The 24,706-nt window shown below is 35.0% G+C and overlaps 1 protein-coding gene across 1 annotated transcript in view; it reads left to right on the plus strand.

The window, feature by feature from the left end:
• The window catches only part of UBR3 (ubiquitin protein ligase E3 component n-recognin 3 (putative)), a 247,525-nt gene that overhangs the window by 122,045 nt on the left and 100,774 nt on the right, over positions 1-24,706 (plus strand). The window contains exons 13-23 of the mRNA XM_006867038.1: positions 640-729; positions 2,173-2,301; positions 2,388-2,440; positions 2,539-2,672; positions 3,862-3,946; positions 5,507-5,649; positions 8,698-8,794; positions 15,775-15,916; positions 19,775-19,886; positions 21,202-21,368; positions 23,644-24,104. Of these exons, the coding sequence (XP_006867100.1) occupies positions 640-729; positions 2,173-2,301; positions 2,388-2,440; positions 2,539-2,672; positions 3,862-3,946; positions 5,507-5,649; positions 8,698-8,794; positions 15,775-15,916; positions 19,775-19,886; positions 21,202-21,368; positions 23,644-24,104 (1,613 nt within the window). The remainder of the gene's footprint in view (positions 1-639; positions 730-2,172; positions 2,302-2,387; positions 2,441-2,538; positions 2,673-3,861; positions 3,947-5,506; positions 5,650-8,697; positions 8,795-15,774; positions 15,917-19,774; positions 19,887-21,201; positions 21,369-23,643; positions 24,105-24,706) is intronic.

Genomic DNA, 24,706 nt, shown 5'->3' on the forward strand with positions numbered 1-24,706 from the left:
CTAATATGTGGTCTCTTTCCCTCCCTACAGCCCTCTCCTTCTCTTTTCCGTGTTAAAAAACAGAACAAAAAGCAAACAAGAAAAGTTCAAGGCCTGTTCTTGGGCTGAGTATCTGTCTGTCGGCCGTTTGGTTTTAAGTGGATATTGCCTCTTTAATTTTCAAGGAGATCTATGCACATGCGTAGTAGAACCCTTCGAGGGTGGGGCTGGAGTATACACTAGCTCAGGCACTCCTATAGTTACCAGAATGGAGGTACGCAGACAGCAAGGGACCAACGAAAAGATACCAAGAAAAAAAAGAATGTCCACACCTCTATCTCTGTGGCTCTGTCAGGCGTCCATGGATGCTCTGATCCTTTCCCCGCTTGGCCCCACACAAAATGGCGGCTCCTGGAGCAGCTGAGTTCCCGAACCAGAAAGCAATGGATTTCTTGCTTCTGCCACAAACTCCCCAGCTGTAAGTCTTCCAACCTTCTAAATATTCCTTTATATGTGGTTCAGAGTACTGGGACCATTCCCTGAGCCTTCTTGGTCCTGTATTCTGTGTTGTTCTTGGCAGAGCTCGTCACTACACTTCCACCCGATCCACCATCTTTTTCCGGAAGCTGAATAAGTAACTTTTTTAATTGTAATTTTTAGGCCGTGAAATGTCAAGAACTAGATTTGGATTCTGTTTTACCAGATCAGGAAATGTTAATGAAACTAATGATTCACCCACTCCAAATTCAAGTATGTATTCTAACTTTAAAAAGTTTTGAATTTCTTGGTTAAATGATTTTTCTTTTATTTTACTAGTATACTTTTATCATTATTATTTCTGAAATTTTTAAAAGATTATTATTTTTTTTAGTTGATTATATATTTGCCAGATTGTAATAGAAATGTTTTTTGTTCTATGAAATTTACTTTTGGTTTTCATTTCCCCTAAATTTCTTTTCACTATCCTTAGTTTGTGAGGAACTTTTAATATACTGCAGCACTATTTTTGGGCTCTAATATTACTTCTTGTTGTTAAGTGCCTTTGAGTCAGTTCCAACTTTAGTCTGGGTGCTACTACTAACTTTATCACTACTAACTTTATCACCTCTGCTTATTGGGGTAAATCACCTCTTTGGTTCTCAGTGCCCTCATTATAAAGTGAGAAAAGAGGATTAGAAGATTTAGCCTGCATAAACAATTTTTGTTGTTTTTCAGGTTTAACATAACTTAGGGCAAAACTTTTTATACATATTTTACTGGTAATTTTAGATTGTTAATCATTATCAAACGTCACCCCTGGGAGTTAGAAACAAAAAGGAAATGAAGCTATATCTGTGCTTAGTTTTAGTTGATGTTGTTGTTAAGTGCTGTTGAGTTGGTTCTGTGACCTTTTATGGGGTTTCTGAAGAGCTGCTGGTGGGTTTGAACCGCCAGCCATATAGGACACAAATACATGGAGAATTAAATATAATTGTAACTAGAAAATTTATTCTTACCTTACTGTCTCTGTACTTGCCAATTTTTTGGAAAATAACTAGTTTGGTCTGAAGGCTGACATTAGAGTGAATTAGTATTATATTTATTAACTTTGAACAATAAGCGTTATTTTATGCGTAAGTAATACATAGTTGTTTTTATTTTTTTTATAAATAAGGCTGTAAATAGAGTTAAACATAAATGCTAATGACTCCTGAAAACAGTTGGGGAGGGGAGACGAAGTGTTATTTGTATTGTGGAGTCAACATGGAAAGCTAACTGACATAAAAACTGCAAAAGAAAGGGATCTATAACCATAATGACCACAGTATTTAAATGTACATATTTGTGTGGCACTGTAGAATAAGCATTGAACTGCTAACTGTAAGGTTGACAGTTCAAACTCACCAACTGCTCCTTGGAACTGACTTGATAGTACTTGACAACAACATTTGATGTGAATATCTTAAACTAACAGATTGGGAATTACAGCTTAAGGGGGATACCGAGTTTCTGTTTGGAGTGACTTTATTTCTAGAATTTGATCTGGAAATGAGTAGTGGTGATGGCAGCTCATTATAGGTGGTTGACTGAATGGTTGATACTGTGATTAAGTCTAATCATAAGATATTTAAAATGATTATTTGATATAATTTTATAAAGACTTAATTTACATGACTTGTTTTTTATCTGATTTACTTAATTTTATTTTACTAGGCAAGTCTTGCTGAAATCCATAGCAATATGTGGGTAAGAAATGGTCTGCAAATCAAAGGGCAAGCCATGACCTATGTACAGTCTCATTTCTGTAACTCCATGATTGACCCTGACATTTACTTGCTACAGGTAAACCCACTTGATAAATCAGATGTTATACTTTAGAAATAAAACTGAATATTGAGAAATAGAACTCTTTTTGTTTCCTTTTGAAGGTTTGTGCATCTAGACTTGACCCAGATTATTTCATTTCATCTGTCTTTGAAAGGTAAGCACAATTTTATTAAAACAGATAGGAGATGTTTGGAATCTAAGTTTATTTTATTTTAACCTTTAAAATTCTGTCTCAAACATTTCTTCTTATAGATTTAAGGTAGTGGATTTGTTGACAATGGCATCACAACACCAAAATACAGTACTTGATGCAGAGCATGAGAGATCGATGTTAGAAGGCGCCCTTACATTTCTTGTGATTCTCTTGAGTCTCCGTTTGCATTTAGGTAAAGATTACTAATACTGATACTTGAATATTAGCTATCCTTCTGCCTTCTGCACCCCCTCCCCCCAATAATATTAGTTGGCTTATGAAAAAAAGGATAGGGAATATTTTTACATTGTTTCAACCTCTTGATATGTTGTATAATTGATACACCTTTTAGATTGCCCTTAAAAAAATTCCTTATTTAAGAGAACTGCAAACAGCCAGTTGGTTTTACTGTAGTTATAATTGGTACATTGAATTCTTTACTTTTAATTTGTTACTGAAATTTTGTGTGGTAAAATATATATAATAAAAAGTTTGCCATTTTAACCATTTTTATGTGTATGTTCATTGACATTAATTAATTTCCCCATGTTGTGCTATCCATTTCCAGAACTTTTTCATCACCCCAAATAGAAACTTAATACCCCTTAGACTATAAATCCCAACCTATCCTCCCCAGTAACCCTGAGTTGTTGTTAATTTTTGTAGAGTTGGTTGTGACTCATCGCGATCCTGTATAGGGTTTCCGAGGAGCCAATGGTGAATTTGAACCACTGACCTTATGGTTCAAACTGATCTTGCGATCGAGTGCTTATCCTACAGCGCCACACTACTAATAAACATTTGTCTCTGTGTGTTGGCTTGTTCTGGCTATTTTATATAAATGTTGTTGTTATTAAATGCCATCGAGTCAGCTCCAACTCATAGTGACCCTTTATAGGGTTATGAGGAGCAGCTGGTGGGTTTGAACCACTGACTTTGTGGTTCGCAGTCCAGTGTTGATCCAAAGCACCACACTGGAAGTCCATTTCATATAAATAGGACCATGCAATTTTAGTTGTTTTATGTCTGACTTAATTTTACTCAGCAAGTTTTCAAGGCTATTCCATGTTGTAACATGTATCAGAACTTCATTTCTCCTTGTGGTTGAAAAAATATTTTATTGTATGTTCATATCACATTCTGTTTATCATTTTATTTTTGAACACTTGGGTTGTTTCTGTCTTGTCTTTAGTGAATAATGCTGCAGTGAACATTTGTTCTGTTTGAGCTCCTTCTTTCAATTCTCTTAGGATTGTTGGTTCATATAAATCTTTAAGTTTTTAAGCATCTCATATTAAAATGACAGCTTAGGAAAATTGTAAATTATTTCTTTGTAGTTTATAAGTATTCAGAGTAATTAATTCTATTTTCCACTCTTTTAGGGATGTCTGATGATGAGATCCTCAGAGCAGAGATGGTAGCCCAGCTGTGTATGAATGACAGGACACACAGTTCATTATTGGACCTCATATCCTTTTAAAAGTAGAATTTTCTGTGAGTTCTAGGCTCTAAATAAGAAGTAAGTTTTATGGAGTAAAGAGTAAATATTTTTGCCCTTCAAGTTGAAAACTAACCTTAAAAATAAACAGCCACCAGTATTCTGTTCAATTGTGTGTTCAGGTCTGATGACAGGTATTTTTGCTTCTTCTTGTCACCTCTTTGGGGAGTTGTGGATAGACCTCAGGACTGATGGCTTTGGGCATCTCTAGACCAAACCTTCTAGGACAACACTAGTTGCTTACTTACTTTATTTAGTAGTAGCTAGGTTACAATTTATGGTTAGCAGTTCAGATATACCATATAATTATTATAGCAAAGGTTTTAAACATTCTGGGGATTTCCTGTTAGAATTCAATGTTAAACAAGGAGGTTTTTAAGGACAAAGACTACTGTCTACAAAGTGTGAACTCTTGTGATACTCACAGTGAAACCTGTGAGACCCTGAAGTTGATGTGAATGCCTTGTTCTCTTGGTTCTTGCAGTTTCCTGCTTTTGGTGGGGGTGCAGTTCTACCACTTTTTTTTTTTTTTTGCTTATTTTAGTGGAAAATATTTTTCTTCTCTGACAGATTTCCACCTTATACAGATTCTGCCTTTTGGGAGTTTTACTGTATAGCATTAAGCTTGTAATGTTGTTAGGGGCTGTTGAATTGTTCTGACTCATAGTAACCTTGTATTTTTTTCTGAGGAGTGGCTGGTGGGTTTGAACTACTGACCTTGAGGTTCAAACCAACCTTGCGGTCCAGTGCTTATCCTGTAGCGCCACACTAGAACTCCCATCTAATAGATAAATAATTATTAGTTTAATGTTTAGTAAATGTTCATGAAATTTTAGACAAATATTTTGTTTTGCAGTGAAAATATTTGATGGAATTTGGAAGAATTAGTTAGTTTTGCTTATGTGAAATAACTTGTATAGGAATACCCATTTGATAACCTTGAAATTTTTCTTATTAATTCAACCCTTATCAGGTGTTGTTACAAAGCAAAAAAAAAAAAAAAAAAAAATTCCCAGTAACTTTGAACTAAAACAAGTTATATACCTTAATGTTTAACAAATATGAAAGAACCATTGTGTTTTTCTGGTTTGCTTCTCTGCTCAGCATCTTTTTCTTCAGTTGTTTAGAATGATATTTTATATTTTAAGGAAAATAATTTTTGCTGATGGAAAACCATGACTAATTTTTAGAATACCTTTTCTGATTTTTAAGAAGAAACAGTTGCAAAATGATGAAGGTGGATTTTCAGTTAACACTTTTTTTTCTCATTTTCTGATTAAATATTTTTGGGCAAGTGTCCCTGGGAACCACTTCAGCACACAACTTATTAGTAGACTGCTAGATTTAAAATATTCTAAAAATTCATAATGAATAGTTTGTTAGCTGTTACATTGCCCTCTGGTGGCTGGCATTATGTATTACATTATGTATTACAAACGTATTATTTGGTTTGCAGAAAAAGCAGTGTCTTGATTAGGTTATGAAACTGGATTTTAGTTGCTAATACTTTTTTCTTGACACAAGTAGCATATTCCAGAAAATCCAAACCCCAAAAGTGGCATTATTCCAGGCAGTTATAGCTTTGAATCAGTTTTGTCAGCGGTAGCTGATTTTAAGGCTCCTGTTTTCGAACCTGGAGGTTCTATGCAACAAGGAATGTATACTCCCAAAGGTATGTTTATAACATAAATAAATTCTTTCAAATATCAGTTTTCAAATAGTGAAGTCTTATAGATGCCGAAAGAAAATGTTTCACTTTTGAGGCAAACAAGAAATTTTGAAATTTATTCAGCTTTGGTTTTCTTTCCTTAACTTTCTTGTGAATGTAAGTCTTTTATGATAAAAAGTGATGTTTGCTTCCATTTATTTTTATATTTTTAGCTTTATTTTATAAGGCGTCTAACACTAAATTATGAATATATATTTCACTAAAGGAAAAGCACAGTGTTTCTATATTGTAGAGAACACTATTTAAAATTTAGTTGTGCTTTCTAAATGAGTGTTCTGGTATTGTTGTTGTTGTTGTTAAGTGCCGTCGAGTCTGTTCTGACCCATAGTGACCCTGTATAGGGTTTACAAGGAGCGGCTGGTGAGCTTGAACAGCCGGCCTTGTGGTTCAAACTGACATTACAGTCCAGCGCATTTTAACCCACAGTACCACATTTATTTATGTGTGGTGTGAGGATTACTTTTGTCTTACTCCTAAATTCCTATCCCTATCTCAGATCTATTCTCATCAGAATTTCTGGGAATGGAATCTGAGAACTTGTGTTTTATCAAGCTCTGCACTTGATTGTCCTGTACAGTAAAGATTGAGATACTGGGATGGAGCTGTGGACGTTTGAAGATTAGTGTGAAGAAATTGGGTGTTATATTCAAAATGCTTTACGGAATTGTATTAGTCATTTGAAAATCATTTTTTTATTAGGATTTGGCTTCTTCTCTGTAAAGAGAGAGTTGGACTAAATGAGTGGCTTTTAAACTTATTTGTGAATCTGTATGACTGAAAAAAAAACCCAAACAGCTTTTTTTAAAGTTGGTGATGTTAGTGGATCTAGCATCTCTCCCATCTGCTCTGCCATCCATGTGCTAATAAAGTGATACGGCTCCATTGTTGCTGGGAACTGGCATATCCATTTATGTTGCACAGTAACGGTTGCCATGTGACAGTGTAGAACTGCCCAGTGGGTTTTCTAGGCAGATGTTTTTATAGGACTAGGACACCAAGCCTTTCTCTTGAGGAGCCACTGGGTGCATTCGAACTGTCAGTCTTTCTGTGCTTCATTTTTATGCCACCAGAGCTCCTATTCATGTTATACCTCTGGAAATTCACCTCATGGAACATTGGTCCAAGCCCAATGGCTAATTAGTATTTTTTTAATTGCTAAGATTACATATAATTCTGATAAACATTGGCATTTTAATTATATCAATTAATAGACAGCCACTCCTTGGAAACCCTATACAAGGTACCTATGAGTCGGACCTGGCTCAACAGCACTTAACAACAATAAAGTGAAAGATGGGGAACATGGTGGCTTCATACGCTAAGTACTATACTGAAAACCACAAGGTCAGTGGTTTGAGACCAGTAGCTGCTCCAAAGGAGAAAGATGAGGCTTCCTGCTCCCACAAAGATTTAAAATTTAGTCTTGGAAACTATACAGGATTGCTATGAGTCAGAATCGACTCACTGACACTTAACAACAATAGCAACAAAGTGAAAGATGCCAGAAAGTTGAAATTATAGTGGATGGATAGAAAGACTCTTATACATGTTAGCATGTTTTCAAATGCTGTGAGTTCTGCTAGAGAGGATGAGAGGGGGAAAATTAATTTAGGAAAGAGGTGCTTATTAGGTACTACTTTGTTAAATTATGACTCTCAGAATACCTTTTAGATTTTTGCTACATCTTCATACCATGTCTGCTATATATTTAGTATTTTCTTATATGGACTCACTGTTGTTGTGTTGAAAACTTCAGGAATGATTATTAGTGAGGTCATGGACTTTATTTGCAACTTACAAGTTTCTAACACACATTAAAATAAGTATATGATTATTAAAAAGATTTGTATGCTTCATCCTTAAAGCATCTTGTGTGCATGTGGGTTAAACCCATTTGCCATTGAGTCGCTTCCAATTCCGAGCGACCCTCTATAGGGTTTCTGAGATTGCAAATCTGTATGGGAGCAATCAGCTTCATCTTTCTCCTACAGCATGGTTTTTGTGTTTGAACTACTGACCTTGTGGTTAGCAGTGCCTTAATTACAGAGAAAGTAAGGAGATCAATGATCATTCTTAGCAAAGGAACAGAAAATCTTTTATAAGCAAAAATGTTTGTGAGACTTAAAAATACAGTTGTTGTTGTTAGGTGCCATCGAGTCGATACCGACTCATAGCGACCTTGTGCACAGCAGAACAAAATACTGCCCGATCCTGGGCCAACCTCACTATTTTTGCTACACTTGCACCCATTTATGCTGCCACTTTGCCAATCCATCTCTCTGGGAGTCTTCCTCTTTTTCTCTGACACTTCACCTTACCAAACATGATATCCTTTCTCCAGTGACTGGTCCTTCCTGACAATATGTCCGAAGTATGAGAGAGTAAGTTTGTCCATCCTGACCTCCAAGGAGCACTCTGGCTGCACTTCTGTGGTCTTCCAGCACAGATCTGTCGGTTCTATGGGCAGCTCATGGCACTTTCAGTATTCCCTTTAATTTTAAATTTAATGTTCATGGTTTTTAGATAATTTTAATGTTATCAACACTCTGTTTCTTGCTTTCTGGTGAGTATTTTAGGGAAAAAAACAGTGAGCTAAACTTATGTGTTGTTGTTAAGTGCTGTCGAGTCAGTTCTGACTCACAGTGACCCTGGTTGCAGCTGTTGGGTTTGAGCTGCCAACCTTGTGGTTGTCAGTCTAGTGCTGATCCTACAGCACCACACTGGGTGTCCTAGTTATATAGTGAGGAATTATTACATTAAAAGTTTATTTGTTCAGTAGTTCTCGTTAAACTCAACAGAACATTCATAATGATGAAATTAAGATTTTTAACTAGATCTGTAGTCATGGCATCAAACGTGTTATACATGAAAATATGTAATAAATTAAACTATTTCATCCCCTAAATTTAAAATGTACTTAACAAATATAATAAGAAACTGACTTTTTCTTAAGAGGCCAATGCTCTATTTCTACTTTGTTTTGATTAATAGCCGAAGTCTGGGATCAGGAGTTTGACCCCGTCATGGTCATTCTTCGAACAGTTTACCGTAGAGATGTGCAGTCTGCAATGGACAGATATACAGCTTTGTAAGTCCCATGGATTAGATTAATAATGGAAAGTTGTATGGAAATATAAAAAAATTTCAATTAAAACACAAATGTGATATATGAGGGGGCTTTAAAAAGCTCATGGACAAATGGACTTAAAACATAATGAAATGTTTTCCATGAACGTTTTGAAACCCCCTTGTATTCTCATTAAAGTATACTTCCAATCTTTAGAGTAGAAAATGATACTGTAAGGTTTAAAAAAAAATAATCTGTCCTAAGTTTATGTTCTCAAGTTCTTGATTCAAAATTTGATGTTGATTTGATAAAAATAAAATTTATAAAGCATGATCATTAAATTGAAAAATTGCAAACTTATTTAGTTGTTATTTGCCTAATAGAATTAAAAGCTTGGGTTTGTGGTGTTCTACTTTGAAACCAGTAGAGGAGGCACAAGTGAAGGTAATAAAGCTGTCTGACTTCAGCCATTATGATGATGTTGAGTGTCTATAAACATAAAGTGTGGCAACATTCATGTCCTCTTGGCAGCTGGGAAAACACTCAAAAGCAAAATGAATTTTAAAATAAATATTTAAAATGCTGATGATGGTAGAAAATAACAGTTTTAAAGGATATCTTTTTAATGATATCAACGTTATAGTTGACTACTTTTAATGTATTCATTAAAAATTTATAATTAATGTTATATTGCTAAATATAATAGGATAACATTTTTGTGTGTGTTTTTCTAATGCTTAAGTAAACATTTAAAAATAAGTTTAAAATGATATAAATTTGTTCTTGAGATAATATAAAAGTAGTGAAAGTAATGGCATTAGGTATAATTGAAATTTCTCTTCTTACCAAATTGTTCTTTGTATTTATTGCAGTAATTCATATGTTGGATTTAAGATCCATTACAAATGCTTGAGGGAAATATGTGTATTATGTGGATTTTTACATCTCCCTTTCCCTCTAAGAAAAACAAAAGCAAAAAGCCTCAAATCATGCGTTGTTGTTGTTGTAATGTGCCATGGAGTGGGTTCTGACTCATAGCAACCCTGCACAGTGTTTCTGAGGCTGTAAATTTTTATGGGAGCAGAAAGCCTCATCTTTCTCCTGCGGAACAGCTGGTAGTTTCAAACTGCTGACCTTGCAGTTAACAGCCCAATTTGTAACCACTGCATGATTCGTAATCATGCTTAGACTATCTCTCTGCCTTTGTGTAAAACCCTTGGGAGATAGTGTGAGATTCTCCTTAGTTGGCTACCTTAACGATCTTTTTCATATGGTTTTGTAACAGTTTGTTTAGTTGAAGACTTGTAGTAGACTTTTGGGCTCTTTGAGGGGCCATTACTAGGAGATAGGTTTGATAGTAGCTGAAGGGGGCCTAAGGAGTGGAGATGGGCTCATCCTGCTTCCCTTCACCCATCTTAAATATCTTTTAATGAGCATTTTGTTTCTTAAAAAGAAAACAGAAACAAAACAGCCAAAAATCAGTCCACAAATCAGAAAAACATCCATTCCATTCCATGTTATTTTACATATGAGGACATTGGCGCCCAGAGAAGCTCAGTGAAATTATGTTAATGGCATGTTGGAAGTCAGTAGAATCTAGGCCATTTCCATACAGTGACTGTATGAAATTCAACTGTAAAGCAAACATTTTAATACTATAGTTTCTGGTGTTTCTGTTTCTTCCCATTCCTATTTTAAAGGTTAATGACAGCTGCCTCATGTTTGAAAGTTTGATGTATGAGTTTCTATATATCAGGGCATTCTTGTCTCAAACTGGTCAATAATTAGGTGTCAATTTGAGTCATTTAAAAAATTTCTGCTGTCATATAGTTTTTCATTTGCATTATTCCATTAATGCTTTTGAAACGAGCAGTCAAAATGATGTATTACCTGCTGTCTTGAACAAATATATAACCTGTATTTTGGAACACTTTATTAGTCTAGATGCTGCATATTTAATGCTGGAAGCAAACAAAGAAACAAACAAAACAAAACCCCAGAATTGCTTTTCTATGCTAATGAAATACAGTAACTGAAATATTTTATCACAAGATACTGGGATTGTTTTGAATTATACTTGTATGTAGCCACAATACTGTTGCATAATGTTGTTGTTGCTAATTGCTGTTGAGTCAGTACTGACTCATAGTGACCCTGTGAGTTTGAACCGCTCATCTTGCTGTTAGAAGTCCAGCTTTATATAGGACCCTTTAAAATATAAACCTAGCATAAATATTAGTAGAGCTTTGAACATATATATATATGTTTTTCTGGCCAAAGTTGTTGTTAGGTGCTGTTGTGTCACTTCCACCTGATAGTGACATGTACAATAGCATGAAACACTGCCTCGTCCTGAGATATCCTCACAATCTTTTCAATGTTTGAGCTACATGCTGGAGCCACTGTGCCAAGCTATGTCTTGAGGATCTTCCTTCCTTCCCCACTCCAAGCACGATGTCTTTCTCCAGGGACTGGTCCCTCCTTGTAACATATTTAAAGTAAATGAGATTAAGTCTTTCTAAGGAACATTCTGGCTGCATTTCTTCAAGACAGATTTATTAATTCTTCCAGCAGTCATATACTAAATATTCTTATTGAAGACCCTTGGGGGTCCGTTTTGCTGACCCTCCACTTTACCAAACATGATATCCTTCCTGATAGATAATATGGCTGAAGCATGAGAGTTGTCTCTCCTACCTGGTTTCTCAAGAGCATTCTAACTGTACTTCCCATACAGATTTATTTGTTCTTCTGATAGTCCATGGTACTTTTTAATACTGTTTTCCAAATCTGTTTCAAATGCGTCAGTTCTTTTGTGGACTTCCTTATTCATTGTCTAATTTTTACATGCATATGAGGCTATTGAAAATACCAAGCCTTGGGTCAAGTGCACCTTACGCTTGAAACTGACATCTTGCTCTTGAGCACTTTAAAGAGGTCTTGTGCAGCAGAGTTGCCTAATATAATATGTTGTTTCATTTCTTGACTGCTGCTTTTATGAGTGCTGATAGTGTATCCAAGCAAAATGAAGTCTGACAACTTCAATCTTGTCTATATTTATCATGTTATTATTTATTGGTCCAGTGGTTGGATTTTTGTTTTCTTTACACTGAGGTGCAATCTATACTGAAGGCTGTGGCTTTTGATATTCATCAGTAAGTATTTTAAGACCGCTTTACTTTCAGTAAGCAAGGTTGTATTATCTGCATATCACAGGTTGTTAATGAGTCTTCCTCCTATCCTGATACTGTGTTTAGATTCCTTATGAGCACAATTAGGTGTTCTGAAATACCCATTCTTAATGATGCTTGTCATGATCCACACAATTGAAAGCCTTTGCATAGTCAGTAAAGCATAGATAAACATCTTTCTGGTATTCTCTGCTTTTAGCCAAGATCCATCTGACACCAGCAATGATATCACTTGTTCCACGTCCTTGTCTGAATCTTGGTTGAAAGTCAATGTACTGTTGCAGCTGTTTTTGAAGTATCTTTAGCAAAACTTTACTTGCATGTGATATAAATGAGAGTGTCTGATGATTACCACGTTCTGTTGGGTCACTTCTCTTTGGAATGGGCACAAATATGAATCTCTTTCAACAAGTTGACCGTGTAGCTGTCTTCCAAATTTATTGGCATAGATAGATGAGTGAGTGCTTCCAGTGCTGCATCAGTTTGTTGAAAGATACCAATTTGTATCCCATGATTCCAGGAGCCTTTGTTCTTTGCCAATACATTCAGTGCATCTTGGACTTTTTCTTACAATGCCATTGACTCTTGATCATATGCTACCGCTTAATAAGGAGCTCTGATAGTGTAGTGGTTACAAGTCAGGCTGCCAACCTCAAGGTCAGCAGTTTGAAACTACCAGTGGTTCCATGGGAGAAAGATGAGGTGTTCTGCACACGTAAAGATTTAGAGCCTCGGAAACCCTGTGCAGGGTCACTATGAGTCGGAATCGATTCCACGGTACTTAACAACAACAACAACAAAGTGGTTATACATCGACCATTTAGTTTTGGTACAGTAACTCTGTGTATGGCTTCCATCTTCTTTTGATGCTTTCTGCATCATTCAATATTTTACCATAGAATCAGTATTGCAAGGCTTGAATTTTTCCTTCAAGTTTCTTCAGCATGAGAAATGTTGACTGTGTTCTTCCCTTTTGGTTTTTTAACTCCAGGTCTTTTCACATTATAATACTTTGTCTTCTTGACGCTGCCTTTTGAAATTTTCTGTTTAGTTCTTTTATCTCATTTCTTTCATTTGCTTTAGTATTGCTATGCTGGAGAAGAAGTTTCAGATTCTTTCTTCTGACATCCATTTTGGTCTTTTCCTTCTTTCTGGTCTACTTAATGACCTTTTGCACTCTTATTGTATGATGTTCTTGATGTCATCCCACAACTCTTCTGGTCTTTGGTCTTTAGTGTCTAATGAATCAAATTTGGTCTTGAGGTAATCTCTAAATTCAGGTGGGATATATTCAAGGTTATATTTTGGCTCTTGGGGACTTGTTATAATTTTCTTCAGCGTCAGCCTGAACTGCCCCTGGCCTTGTTTTGGCTGATGATAAGGAGTTTTTCCATGTTTTCTTTCCACAGATGTAGTCAGTTTAATTTCTGTGTATGCCACGTAGTGAAGTCCATGTGTATAGTTGTCTTTTATGTTGTTTAAAAAAAAATTTGCAATGAAGAAGTCATTGATCTTGCAAAATTCTGTCATCTGATCTCCAGCATTGTTTCTATCACCAAGTCCATATTTTCCAATTACTGATCCTTCCTTTTGGTTACCAACCTTTCCCTTCCAACACCAGTGGTTGTCAGTACATCTTGATTGAATGTTTGATCAATTTCAGACTGAAAAAGTTGGTAGAATTCTTCAATTTCGTCATCACTGGCTTTATTGGATAGTGTGTAACTCTGAATAATAGTTGTATTAGCTTGTCTTCCTTGTAGGTATATGGATATATTGTGATAAGTACAATACTTATCACAAGCAGTATTGTACTCCAAGATAGATCTTGAAATGTTCTCTCTGATGATAAATGCAACACCATTCCTCTTTAATTTGTATTCCCAGTATTCAGAAGTAGTCTGCCTTTCCTTCTTTCCAGTCTGGCTAGTCTGGAAGCTCTACTGATACCTGTCCACCATGGGTGACCCTGCTGGCATTGAAAATAACCAGTGGCATAGCTTCCAGCATCACAGCAACATGCAAGCCACCGCAGTAAGATAGACTGCCAGATGAATGGGGTTCAATGTTAGTGCTTGCTACTCGTTGTTTCTAGTATCTAGGAAATTCCTCTCCCCTTTCCCCTTCCATACTCCCTGCAACTTCCAGGCACCTCCCCAACCCCCTGTGAACTCAAGTATGAATTTAAAAGAATACATTTTGTATCACATCCAAGTTTTTAATTATTGATAGTTGGAGTATTTTAGGTCTATTGCTGGAACCAGAAATTACCTTGTTTAATTTTTCAGTTTGTATTCTGTTCTTTTCCTTTTGTTATCATTTTTTTTTACTGTAAAATTCTTTTTAGCGTAGCTCTCTTATAGGGTAGAAAAGAGATCCCCATCTTCAGAGATAAAAATACTATGCAAACTCTTTATTAAGTCCTAGCCAAGAGTAAACACAAGACAAAGACAAACTTAGTCCACCCAGGCAAGAAATATCATAGATACCATGATGAGTTTTCAAAGTCCAATCTCCTTGTGGTGATCTTTATAGGGCCCAGGGAGCAAAGGAAACTCTTACAACCAGGACTATCTGATGGCAGTAGCCATATGTCACATTGGCATGCTGGGCCTACCAAAAGCAGGGAGGGAACTGTTGCAGATAGGAAAGTGTATAAGCTCTTGAAACTCTTGGGATATAGCATCATAACTAGGAGACCATTAAGGGATGTGTGTAGGAATGTTCTTGTGAGGTCTGCTGGGAGAAGTGGCCCCAAACCTACTTTTAAATAAACATTTTGAAGCTTTGACAGTTCAGCTTTAAGAGGTTCATGAAATATTTAAGAAAATTTGTATCTGAACTCTTAGGCACACAGTGGAATTGAAGTCTGGCTGGCTGGAGTCATTCACAGGCAAGAAACTTTCATGTTTCATGCTCTACAACAGCACTCTCTACTTATTTTCATCTGATAGGAAAGAAAGTAGTAATGGCAATTATAAAGAGAATTGATGTCATTTGATATTTTTAGGCAATTCAACTAAAAGCAGTATAGGTAGACCCTGACTTGTGACAGGGTTCTTTCTGTTCTGATGACTCTGTTGTCAGTTGATTCGAATGCAACTCTAATGTAAGGCTTAAGGAGCTCTGGTAGCATAGTGGTTACGAATCGGGTTGCGAACTGCAAGGTCAGCAGTTTAAAACTAACAGCTGCTCCGCAGGAGAAAGATGCGGCTTTCTGCTCCTGTAAAGATTTACAGCCTCGGAAACCCTGTTCAGGGTCGCTATGGGTCGGCACCCACTCAACGGCACTTAACAACAACAATATAAGGCTTAATAACAGCAAAAAAAATTCATTCCTATGGCCTTTTTTATAAATATCTGTGTAAATTTGATCTTGAACATCTGCAAGTGAACATCTGAGAATGATAACATCTACAAATGATGTGCTGTAGTATTTTTACAAGGGGGCTTCAAAAAGTTCATGGAAACAGTTAATTAAAAGATAACGTAAAAGTTCCACAAATGGAATCGTATTACAAGCTTTTTGAAGGGGGTTTCAAAAAGTTTGTGGAATTATTCCATTATATTTTAATTGATTTATTCCGTGAAATTTTTAAAGACCCTACATATGTAGTACATTTTACTAATGATATGATGTAAAAATCTAAAACGAAAACTCAGATGGTCGTAAGTATGAATATGTAGTAACTGGAATGTGGCAGGAACTACCCATCCCTACTGGAAAAATGTAACAAAACAATTGTTATCCATAAATCACAGCTGAATTTGAGTCTGTTATCTAATTTTTATTTTGTTTCGTTTTCACAGCTTAAAACAGAGTGGAAAATTCCCTGGAAATCCCTGGCCCCCATATAAGAAAAGGACACCACTCCATCCCAGCTATAAAGGTCTCATGAGACTTTTGCACTGTAAAACTTTACACATTGTGTTATTCACTCTGCTTTACAAGGTACGGTAGCAATTTGAATAGAAAGAGTCAGATTAGAGTTTATTTTCATAATTTTCAGCTAAAAGTGTTAAAGGATAGTGTTTACATAAAAGTACCTCTTTTAAAGCAAAATGTGTATATACATTTAAAATATATGAGGCTAAGTCATAGTAACATGCATGTTAATACCAAATTGAAAATATTTGATAGCTAAACCATTATTCTTAAAAAACTATCTTATCCAAGTTCCAATAGAAATAATTGTTTATGGCTCCTGTTGAGCAAGAATGGAAACACAGGAGGAACTAGAAAACTAAACCCCAAACCACTGCCATTGAGTTGATTGCGATGGGTAGCAACCCTATAGGATAGAGTAGAACTGTTCTCAAGGGTTTTCTAGACTATAAATCTTTATGGCAACACACACCCTCATCTTTTTCTCTTGGAGAGGTTGGTGGGTTTGAACTGCTTATCTTGTGGTTCGCAGCCCAGCACTTAACCTGCAGTACCACCAGGGCTTCTAGTAGAATGAACAATAGGGAGCAAAAAATGTCCAGAACTCACTAAAATGACAAAACTAAAGTGGCAGCCAGAGGTGCAGAGAATCCTTAGTTTAGGGTGCTCTCTGCTTTTTTTCTTTGATTAAGAATGTAGAATAGAAGAATCTGAGTGGGCTCCTTTGTGGCAGCATCAAGAATATGCTTTTAATGAACATCTTCTTGTTGTTTTTTAGATTTGATTTTTAAAGAGTTGATTCCAACTCATAGTGACCCTGTATAGGGTTTCTGAGGAATGGCCGGTAGGTTTGAACGGCCAGCGTTGTGGTTAGCAGTTCAGTGTTTATCCTACAGTGCAAAACCAGGACTCTAATAAACATCTTTGTTGTTGTTGTTAAGTTCCGTTGAGTCTATTCCAACCCATAGCAAGTCTGTATAGGGTTTCCAAGGAGCAGCTGGTGAGCTTGAACCACTGACTTTGCAGTTGAAACGACTTTGCAGTCTGACACATTAGCCCACAGTGCCATACCAGGACTCCTTAGAAAATGCAAAAAAAATGATGCTTTTACTTGTTACCTAGAGTTTCTTAGCATAGAACTGATTTATTTGACTAACATTCAAATGCTAGTACTTAAAAGTTATATGAAACATAATATTATTGAGTATGTGTCTATATACTTGTATATAACAGATATTTATGATTTGATCTGGACAAGAAACGAAAGATAAAACAACTATGCTCATGTTAGACAGCTAAAACAACCATAAACATATAAAATAATTGTAAACATATATATTATGTAATTAGATGCAAAAAACTATTGTTTCTAATTCTTCCTACTTAGAATTTGAAAATTCAAAAAAATAAAATGAAAAGTAAGCATATTTGGTATGCAAATCTCTAGCTACATGCCACTAACTTTTAAGAAAGTGTGCAATAAATTTAGTGAAATCGATGTTTTAATTTTTTTCTAGTGTTTGTTAGATAATGAAATAATTCCGTTATATTTTTATACTCCCTTTCTTTTTAACCCAATCCTACTACCAATTTTTCATTTTACGGGTTCAAGTTATGTCTGGTAAGACTTTAGAGCATAGACTTCAAAAAACATCTTGAATGGTTTATTTTCATTAATTTCTTAAAGGATTATTTAGTAATATAATTTAATGTCCTTTATCTCAGTAGAAAAATAGAATAATTTTCTTACTTAAAAAATTTGTTTTTTCAAATAATATTTGTTAAATGCTAAGTTAGTGTCTGATTTCTAAATATTACATATATAATATTAGATTTGTTTAAATCCAATAAAAATCATTATGACTAAATATTACATTGCTATTCTCATTTGTTCAGAAACGAAAACTGAATTTTAGAGATTAAATAACAGTCCAGATGGTGAAACTGAGTAGTAATAATAAGTAATTCATACTTTAATAACTAAGGTGGCCTTACTGCCAATGATTTGTATTGTACTTTTTCATTTTATTAATGTAAAAATAGTACATTTTATTTTTTAAAAAGTATTTTAGTTATACAATTATAAATGAAGCTTAGAATTCAAACTTTATAATCATTTTCATGATTTTAATGAAAAGTTCTTTAATTGGTATTGAATTTGTTTAATCTTGTTGAGTCAGTTTTTCAGAATTGATTTTCAGTAAACCATCTTCATATCCTGCCATGTTAAAGAAATGTTAAAAGTTCCTAGGGAAATTGCTTTTCGTTTTTGTTGTTTTTCTGTAGTGTCTAGTAAAGTGAGTTTTTAAAAGAAAGTTACTCAGTTGAAATGGTAACATTATACATTTTCAAGTCAAAATTTATTTGAATTTAGCTGGTAATGCTCTATTTATACAACATTATATAGGATAGAAAGAACAATGACTTGGGAGTCTGAAATCTTTTTTCTAGTTTTACTGACACTAGCCGAGTTTGTGGCTGAGCCTTAGTTTCTTCTCTGTAAAGTAGTGGATTAGCAACAGTGATCTCTGCTGCCTCCAGGTTCCAGGTTCCACCTCCTCATGCCGCTGCTCCTCACACCATCAGCACTGCAGCAACAACAACAATTGCTAGATATTATACTAAGCAAATTACAGGTATCAGTTCATGTAATTCCACCAACAATTGTGCATTATTATTCTAGTTTTAGAGATGAGAAAACTTAGGCCAAAATCTGTTGTTTAAGGTCAAATTGGTATAGACAGAATTCATGTTAAGTTAATTCGGTTTTTAAGAAAAAGTTTTAAAGCTTACATACTTCACTCAGCAGCCAAAATAAAAGTTAAAAGAGTTAGTGCTCAAAAACTCCTTATTTTATTCACAAAAGATTAAGGTTTTAAGTAACTAAGCTTCTTTCTCAATCCTCTCAGCCATTTGGAGAGTTTCTGTTAGGTCAGCCTAACCTGTCTTCTTTTTGATTCTGAAGCTGACTCTGCCACTCCACAACAAACCTCTTATTCCTTCCCTCATATAGTGAGATGACTTTTATAATGATGACAAGCCGGCGGTCAGTTTTTTCTTACAGTGTTTTAGGTGTCTTTTGGTTAGTCATAGTGATCTGTCATATTGAAGGTAGTGTTGAAATCCAGTGTAAGGTGTTTATGACTTGTATTATGATCCCGGCCTAGTGTGATGCTGTAAGATAAGCACTGGACTGCTAACCATAAGGTTGGTGCTTCAATCCCACCAGTTGCTCCTCGGAAACCCTGTACAGGCTCTTCATGAGTCCGAACCGACTCAGTGGCATTTAACAACAACATATAAAGTCAAATTTGTTGTGTTTTTCTCAGAGAAGACTCTTTAATAACCTTTGCACCCTTTCCCTTTCTCACCCATGCAAACTGTGCATTAATTTGCACACTTAGACAGTCTCTCAGTGTCATCAGGCTCAGAATTTTAATTGTAGAGTTATTTTAAGAGCATTCATATTCTATCAACATTTATTTTGCTCTCAATTATATGCCAGTTTTTGTACTAAATACATTTGTATGAAATATCCTATTTAGCATATTTATTTATCTGATACCCTTGTAATCAGGAGAAGAATATTGGAATGTAACATGTTCTTGTTAATTTATTTCACTAGAGACTTATATATTTGTTATTAATAGTTTTAATTTGTTAACTTTTAGGCTATATGCAAATTAAGTATTTCCAGCTATTGTTTAAAATAGTTTGTGATCTTGAGAGGGAACCACCTTTTTTGTTCTTTTAGTTTAACTACTCACCAAGATACAGTTTTACTTATATATCTAATCATGTTTTGTATTTATTTTTATAAATCTGATCATTCTATTTTGACCTTAACATAAAAGTATTTTTAGACTTTTACATGAAATATATTTTTTAGAAAAATAATTTTGTAACTTTCCCCCCCTTTTAAAGATTTTGATGGATCATCAAAATCTGTCAGAACATGTTCTATGCATGGTTTTATATCTGATTGAATTAGGACTTGAAAATTCTCCTGAAGAGGAATCAAATGAAGAGGCAAGTAGTTTCTTGTATTTTTTTAAATAATAAAGTTATGATGATATGCTTTAGTAAAGGTAATATGTGGTCTTGAAGTGTTCTTATAGATTTATCATATTCAAGATTTTTAAAGGAATTACTGATTTACTGATAAAGGCGTTTTTTGAGTTCAAATACATGCTGTCTTGAGAAGTTTCATCAAAATTAATTGAATTTGAAATTTATGGTTTATAACATATCACAAAAATTAAGGAAGAAGTTAGTGTACTTTTTTATCTTATGGTAAAGAGTTTGATTACCAGTGAGCAATTGTTATGTTAGCACTTCAATCTATAAATTTTGAATATTTTTGAGTAGAAAATTATTTCTGAAGAGATAATAATGTAATGGAGTAAATATTACTATGAATGTTAAAAAAAAAAACCCTTAAGTATGCAAATTGCTAATGTATTTCAGGGCTTTAGAAGTATCATTTACATATAAGTGATGTTGTTGTTGAGATGCCATCGAGTGAGTTCTGACTCATACTGACCCTATGCACAACATAATGAAACACTGCCCGATCCTGTGCCATCTTCACAATTGTTAACGCTTGAGCTATCACTGTGTCGGTCCATCTCTCTGGGATTCTTCTCATACCTTCCTTCCAAAAAGATACAACAATTAATAACTTTAACAGCAAACAAACACACACAAAAATGATGCAGTTCTTTGTAGGCCTAGTTGAGTTAATGTAGATGTTAAAATTTAAGATCCTTTAAGACTGGATCTTTCTTTTGGTTGATTTTTCACTTTCACAATTAGTTTCAACTAATGATATTTGACAGTAGTTTGAATTGTTACTAATTGGTGATGTAAACATTCTATAGTGTTGAGTACTTCCATATTGAAACAAGTATTTTTCAAGAGCCACATAGCTGACTTCCATTGGATTTAGTTATATTAGTACTAAGGAATTTGTTCCTGTATTTAGTGTTTGAATTGAGTTTTATTAACCTTTTATTACGCTCTGGTAGCATAGTGGTTACGAATTGGGCTGTGACCTGTAAGGTCAGCAGTTTGAAACTACCAGCTGTTCCACCGGAGAAAGATGAGGCTTTCTGCTTCTGTAAAGATTTACAGCCTCAGAAACCCTGTGCAGGGATGCTATGAGTCGGAACCAACTCCACGGCACATAATCACTACCACCAACAACCTTTTATCATTTATGGATGAGACTTTAACAGATTCAGCAATATGAAAGTCAATGAATGGTTATTGGTCTAATTAATATCAGCATTGTACCTAAGACCTGACCTGACAAGGTTTGATATTCATTATTTTTATTTTATAGACATCAGTAGGTGGACCAGAACGTTGCCATGACAGTTGGTTTCCTGGAAGTAACTTAATATCAAACATGCGACACTTTATAAACTATGTTAGAGTCAGAGTTCCAGAGACAGCTCCTGAAGTGAAGAGAGACTCACCTGCAAGTACTAGTTCTGATAGCTTGGGGTCTTTACATGTAAGTATAAGAGACAGAAAAAGGAAAAGAATAGAATTAAATGTTTTATGTTGGATATATTGTTTATGGCATCCTGTGACATCTAAAAGGAAAAAGTTGTAGATAACTTTAAATTTTATTTCCTCTACTCTATCTAAGCAGCTTCTTTCTCACCAGTCTTTTTCTTTAATCTGCCAGAGTTCTCGACGGCCTAAAGCTCTTCAAAGAGAGGTAGATGTGTATGATATTTGCATTAGCTAGCAACATGGCTTTGCCTGAAAATGAGGAATAAACGCTTTGAAGTATTTGTGTGTGTTAATTAATATGGTTAAGTTTAAAAATAATGTTTCTTTAATGTGTGTCCTGGTGTGGTGCTGTTGGGTTAATGTGCTGGACTGCAAGGTCGGTTTGAACTGCAAGGTCAGTGCTTCAAACTCACCAGCCACTCCTTGGAAACCCGTACAGAATTGCTTGTGATGGCCCAGAACCGACTTGACAGCACTTAACAGCAACAACAAATGTGTGTCAATGGGTTGTTTTTTTGGCTGAAGTAATTTTAGCTCAGTTTTTAAGAATTCATAATTTGAGCTTAAAATAATGTATATTTTTCTTTATTAGTGAAAACAGTATTTTAGACAAATTATAGACTGCACATTTGGGTCTCTTTTACATTTATATTACTAACATTTTAAAATGACTGCTGTTTTCTAAATCAAAGTAAATTTAATTGTGCATTGATAGCAGCATGACCATTTACAAATATTGTTTTTGCCTCTATGCAATTAATTAACTTTCATAAAATAAGCCCATAAGATTAGTAAATTGTATATAGTGTGTATTTGAATTCAGTTTAAAGATCAGCTGTCTCATTACATGTAGTTTAATTAATTGATTTTGAAAGCAGAAATGAAAATTTTTGAAACAACATACCAAGTATCTTAAGTATTTCTAGTCACAGCCACCTAGAATTTTGTGAGTAGAGACCATTGAATCAAACATTGTTCGTAGTAAAACTCATTCACTGGAGCTTTCTTTGCCTTTGACAATATGTTTTGCAGTGGACAACATAAAAGTGTTTTGATTACAGTATTGTAACCTTACTATTAGAGGTAGCTTTTGCTTCTAATGCCAGTAAAGATAGCTTGGATATTAACAAATAGTGTGCATTGTAATTTGGCTCATAAAAGCTCAGTTGATATTGGGACATCTTTTTATTCTAGCTTTAAAAAGTTAAGAAATCCATTAAACTGTCTCATCTTAATTAAAATGTGATTTCTAAGAGCCTTAATACAGCTCTAACAAAAAGACTATTTAGAAGATAAATTATTGAGGAGAATAGTTTAAAAATTGTTCAAATAACAATTAGCAATGATATTCAAATATGAAACAGATTAATTTTATTTTTCATCTCTATATTTCAAGTTTAGTAACTAATCATTTATGTTTGAGGTAATTGTCAAGCTTTAAAGTTCTTTTAAAATAAAATTAATTACAAGTTCAGTTTCATTAAGATAATTCATAATTTTGCTAAAATTATGGAAATTAAATAGCAAACCTGCTGAAATGAGTAAAAAATATAGTATTCTTGATGAATGTTGAATAGAACTACTTTTCTTCTTTTTAACTGGTAAGGAGTTTTGTTGTGATTTCTCTTTACTATTGCTATAGATTCCACAGCTTCCTTTATTTTCCCTGGTAGATAGATCTAGAAGGTTGAAGAGATGTTAGTAGTCGTATTCTTCTTTCTCTTCATTGCTGTTTCCAGATTGAATGGGGCTAAGTATATTTACCAGTCCTGGTGTGGCACTGTGGGATAAGCACTGGACTGCTAACTGCAAGGTTGGCGGTTCAAACCCACCAGACACTCCTCTGAAACCCTATATAGTATTGCTGTGAGTCTCAGATAACTCAGTGGCACTTAACAACAACAGTACCAACACAAGTATTTAAGAAAAAGAGGTTTAAGCACAGATTTATTTCAAAGAACAAATCTATTGATGATAATGAAATATATTTTATACTATAAAATATATGTTTAAAATGGTTGTTTTGTGGTTTTGTTTTTATCGTGGCTTGGTTATGCATGGTTTCATTTTTGCAATATACATTTAGATCAGCAAAACCTCTTAGGGAATTTAAGAAAGTGTGACAAGAAGTATGACTTTAAAAATATTCTACTTTTGTGTGAAACTTTGACCATTCCCTTTGGAAAAGTGATACTACTATGTTCTTAAGATTGATATTGAGTAATTTCTCTTGCTTTTTTTTTTTCTTCTTTCTCTTTCTTAAATGATAGAATTCTGGCACAGCTCAAGTTTTCAGCTTAGTAGCAGAGCGTAGAAAGAAATTTCAGGAGATCATCAATCGCAATACCAGTGAAGCAAATCAGGTGGTTCGTCCCAAAACGTCAAGTAAATGGTCTGCTTCTGGTTCCGCTCCACAGTTAACGACAGCCATTTTGGAAATAAAAGAAAGCATTTTGTCTTTGCTAATTAAACTTCACCACAAACTCTCAGGAAAACAAAACTCCTACTATCCTCCTTGGCTAGATGACATAGAAATTTTAATCCAACCAGAAATTCCTAAATATAGTCATGGAGATGGTATAAATGCAGTGGAAAGAATTTTACTCAAAGCTGCCTTGCAGAGCAGAATGAACAAGCGCATCATTGAAGAGATATGTAGAAAGGTGACCCCTCCTGTACCACCCAGAAAAGTCACTGCTGCTGAGAAGACAACACTGGACAAAGAAGAAAGGTAATTTTTCATTGTGATGTTTTAAGCAGCTATGGTACTGCTGAGGCTTGGGTATTTCTCTTTTTGCTATCTGAGGCGAAGCCCTAGTACTTATTAGCTGCCACTATTGCTGATTCCTGGTGTGGCGCTGTGGGTTAATGCGTCAGACTGCAAAACCATTTTAACTGCAAGGTTGGTGGTTCAAGCTCACCAGCTGCTCTTTGGAAACCCTATACAGGGTCGCTATGGGTCGGGATCGACTCGATGGCACTTAACAACAACAACAACAACAACATAGCTGATGAATGTTTAAGGCTACTGAGACTGAGTGCTTGTGCATGGGTTATGCTGAGGTGATTGGGAGTAATAACAGTTCTGACCCTAGTATTAAACTTGGAGGCCTCTTAGGAAAAACTACTGCTGTTATTGCTATAATAACCCAAACCCACTGCCACAGAACTGACTCAGACTCACAGTGAGCCCTACGTAGGATTCCTGAGACTGAATCTTTCAGGAGCTTACAGCCTCATCTTTCTCCAGGAACAGCCCAATGCTTAACCCACAGTGATACCACAGGGCTTCTTATTGTTGGTGTTTGTTGTTGTTAAGTACCTTGAGTCAGT

This window comes from Chrysochloris asiatica, unplaced genomic scaffold, assembly GCF_000296735.1.
Source record: "Chrysochloris asiatica unplaced genomic scaffold, ChrAsi1.0 scaffold00099, whole genome shotgun sequence".
In the NCBI taxonomy this organism is placed as follows: Eukaryota; Metazoa; Chordata; class Mammalia; order Afrosoricida; family Chrysochloridae; genus Chrysochloris; species Chrysochloris asiatica.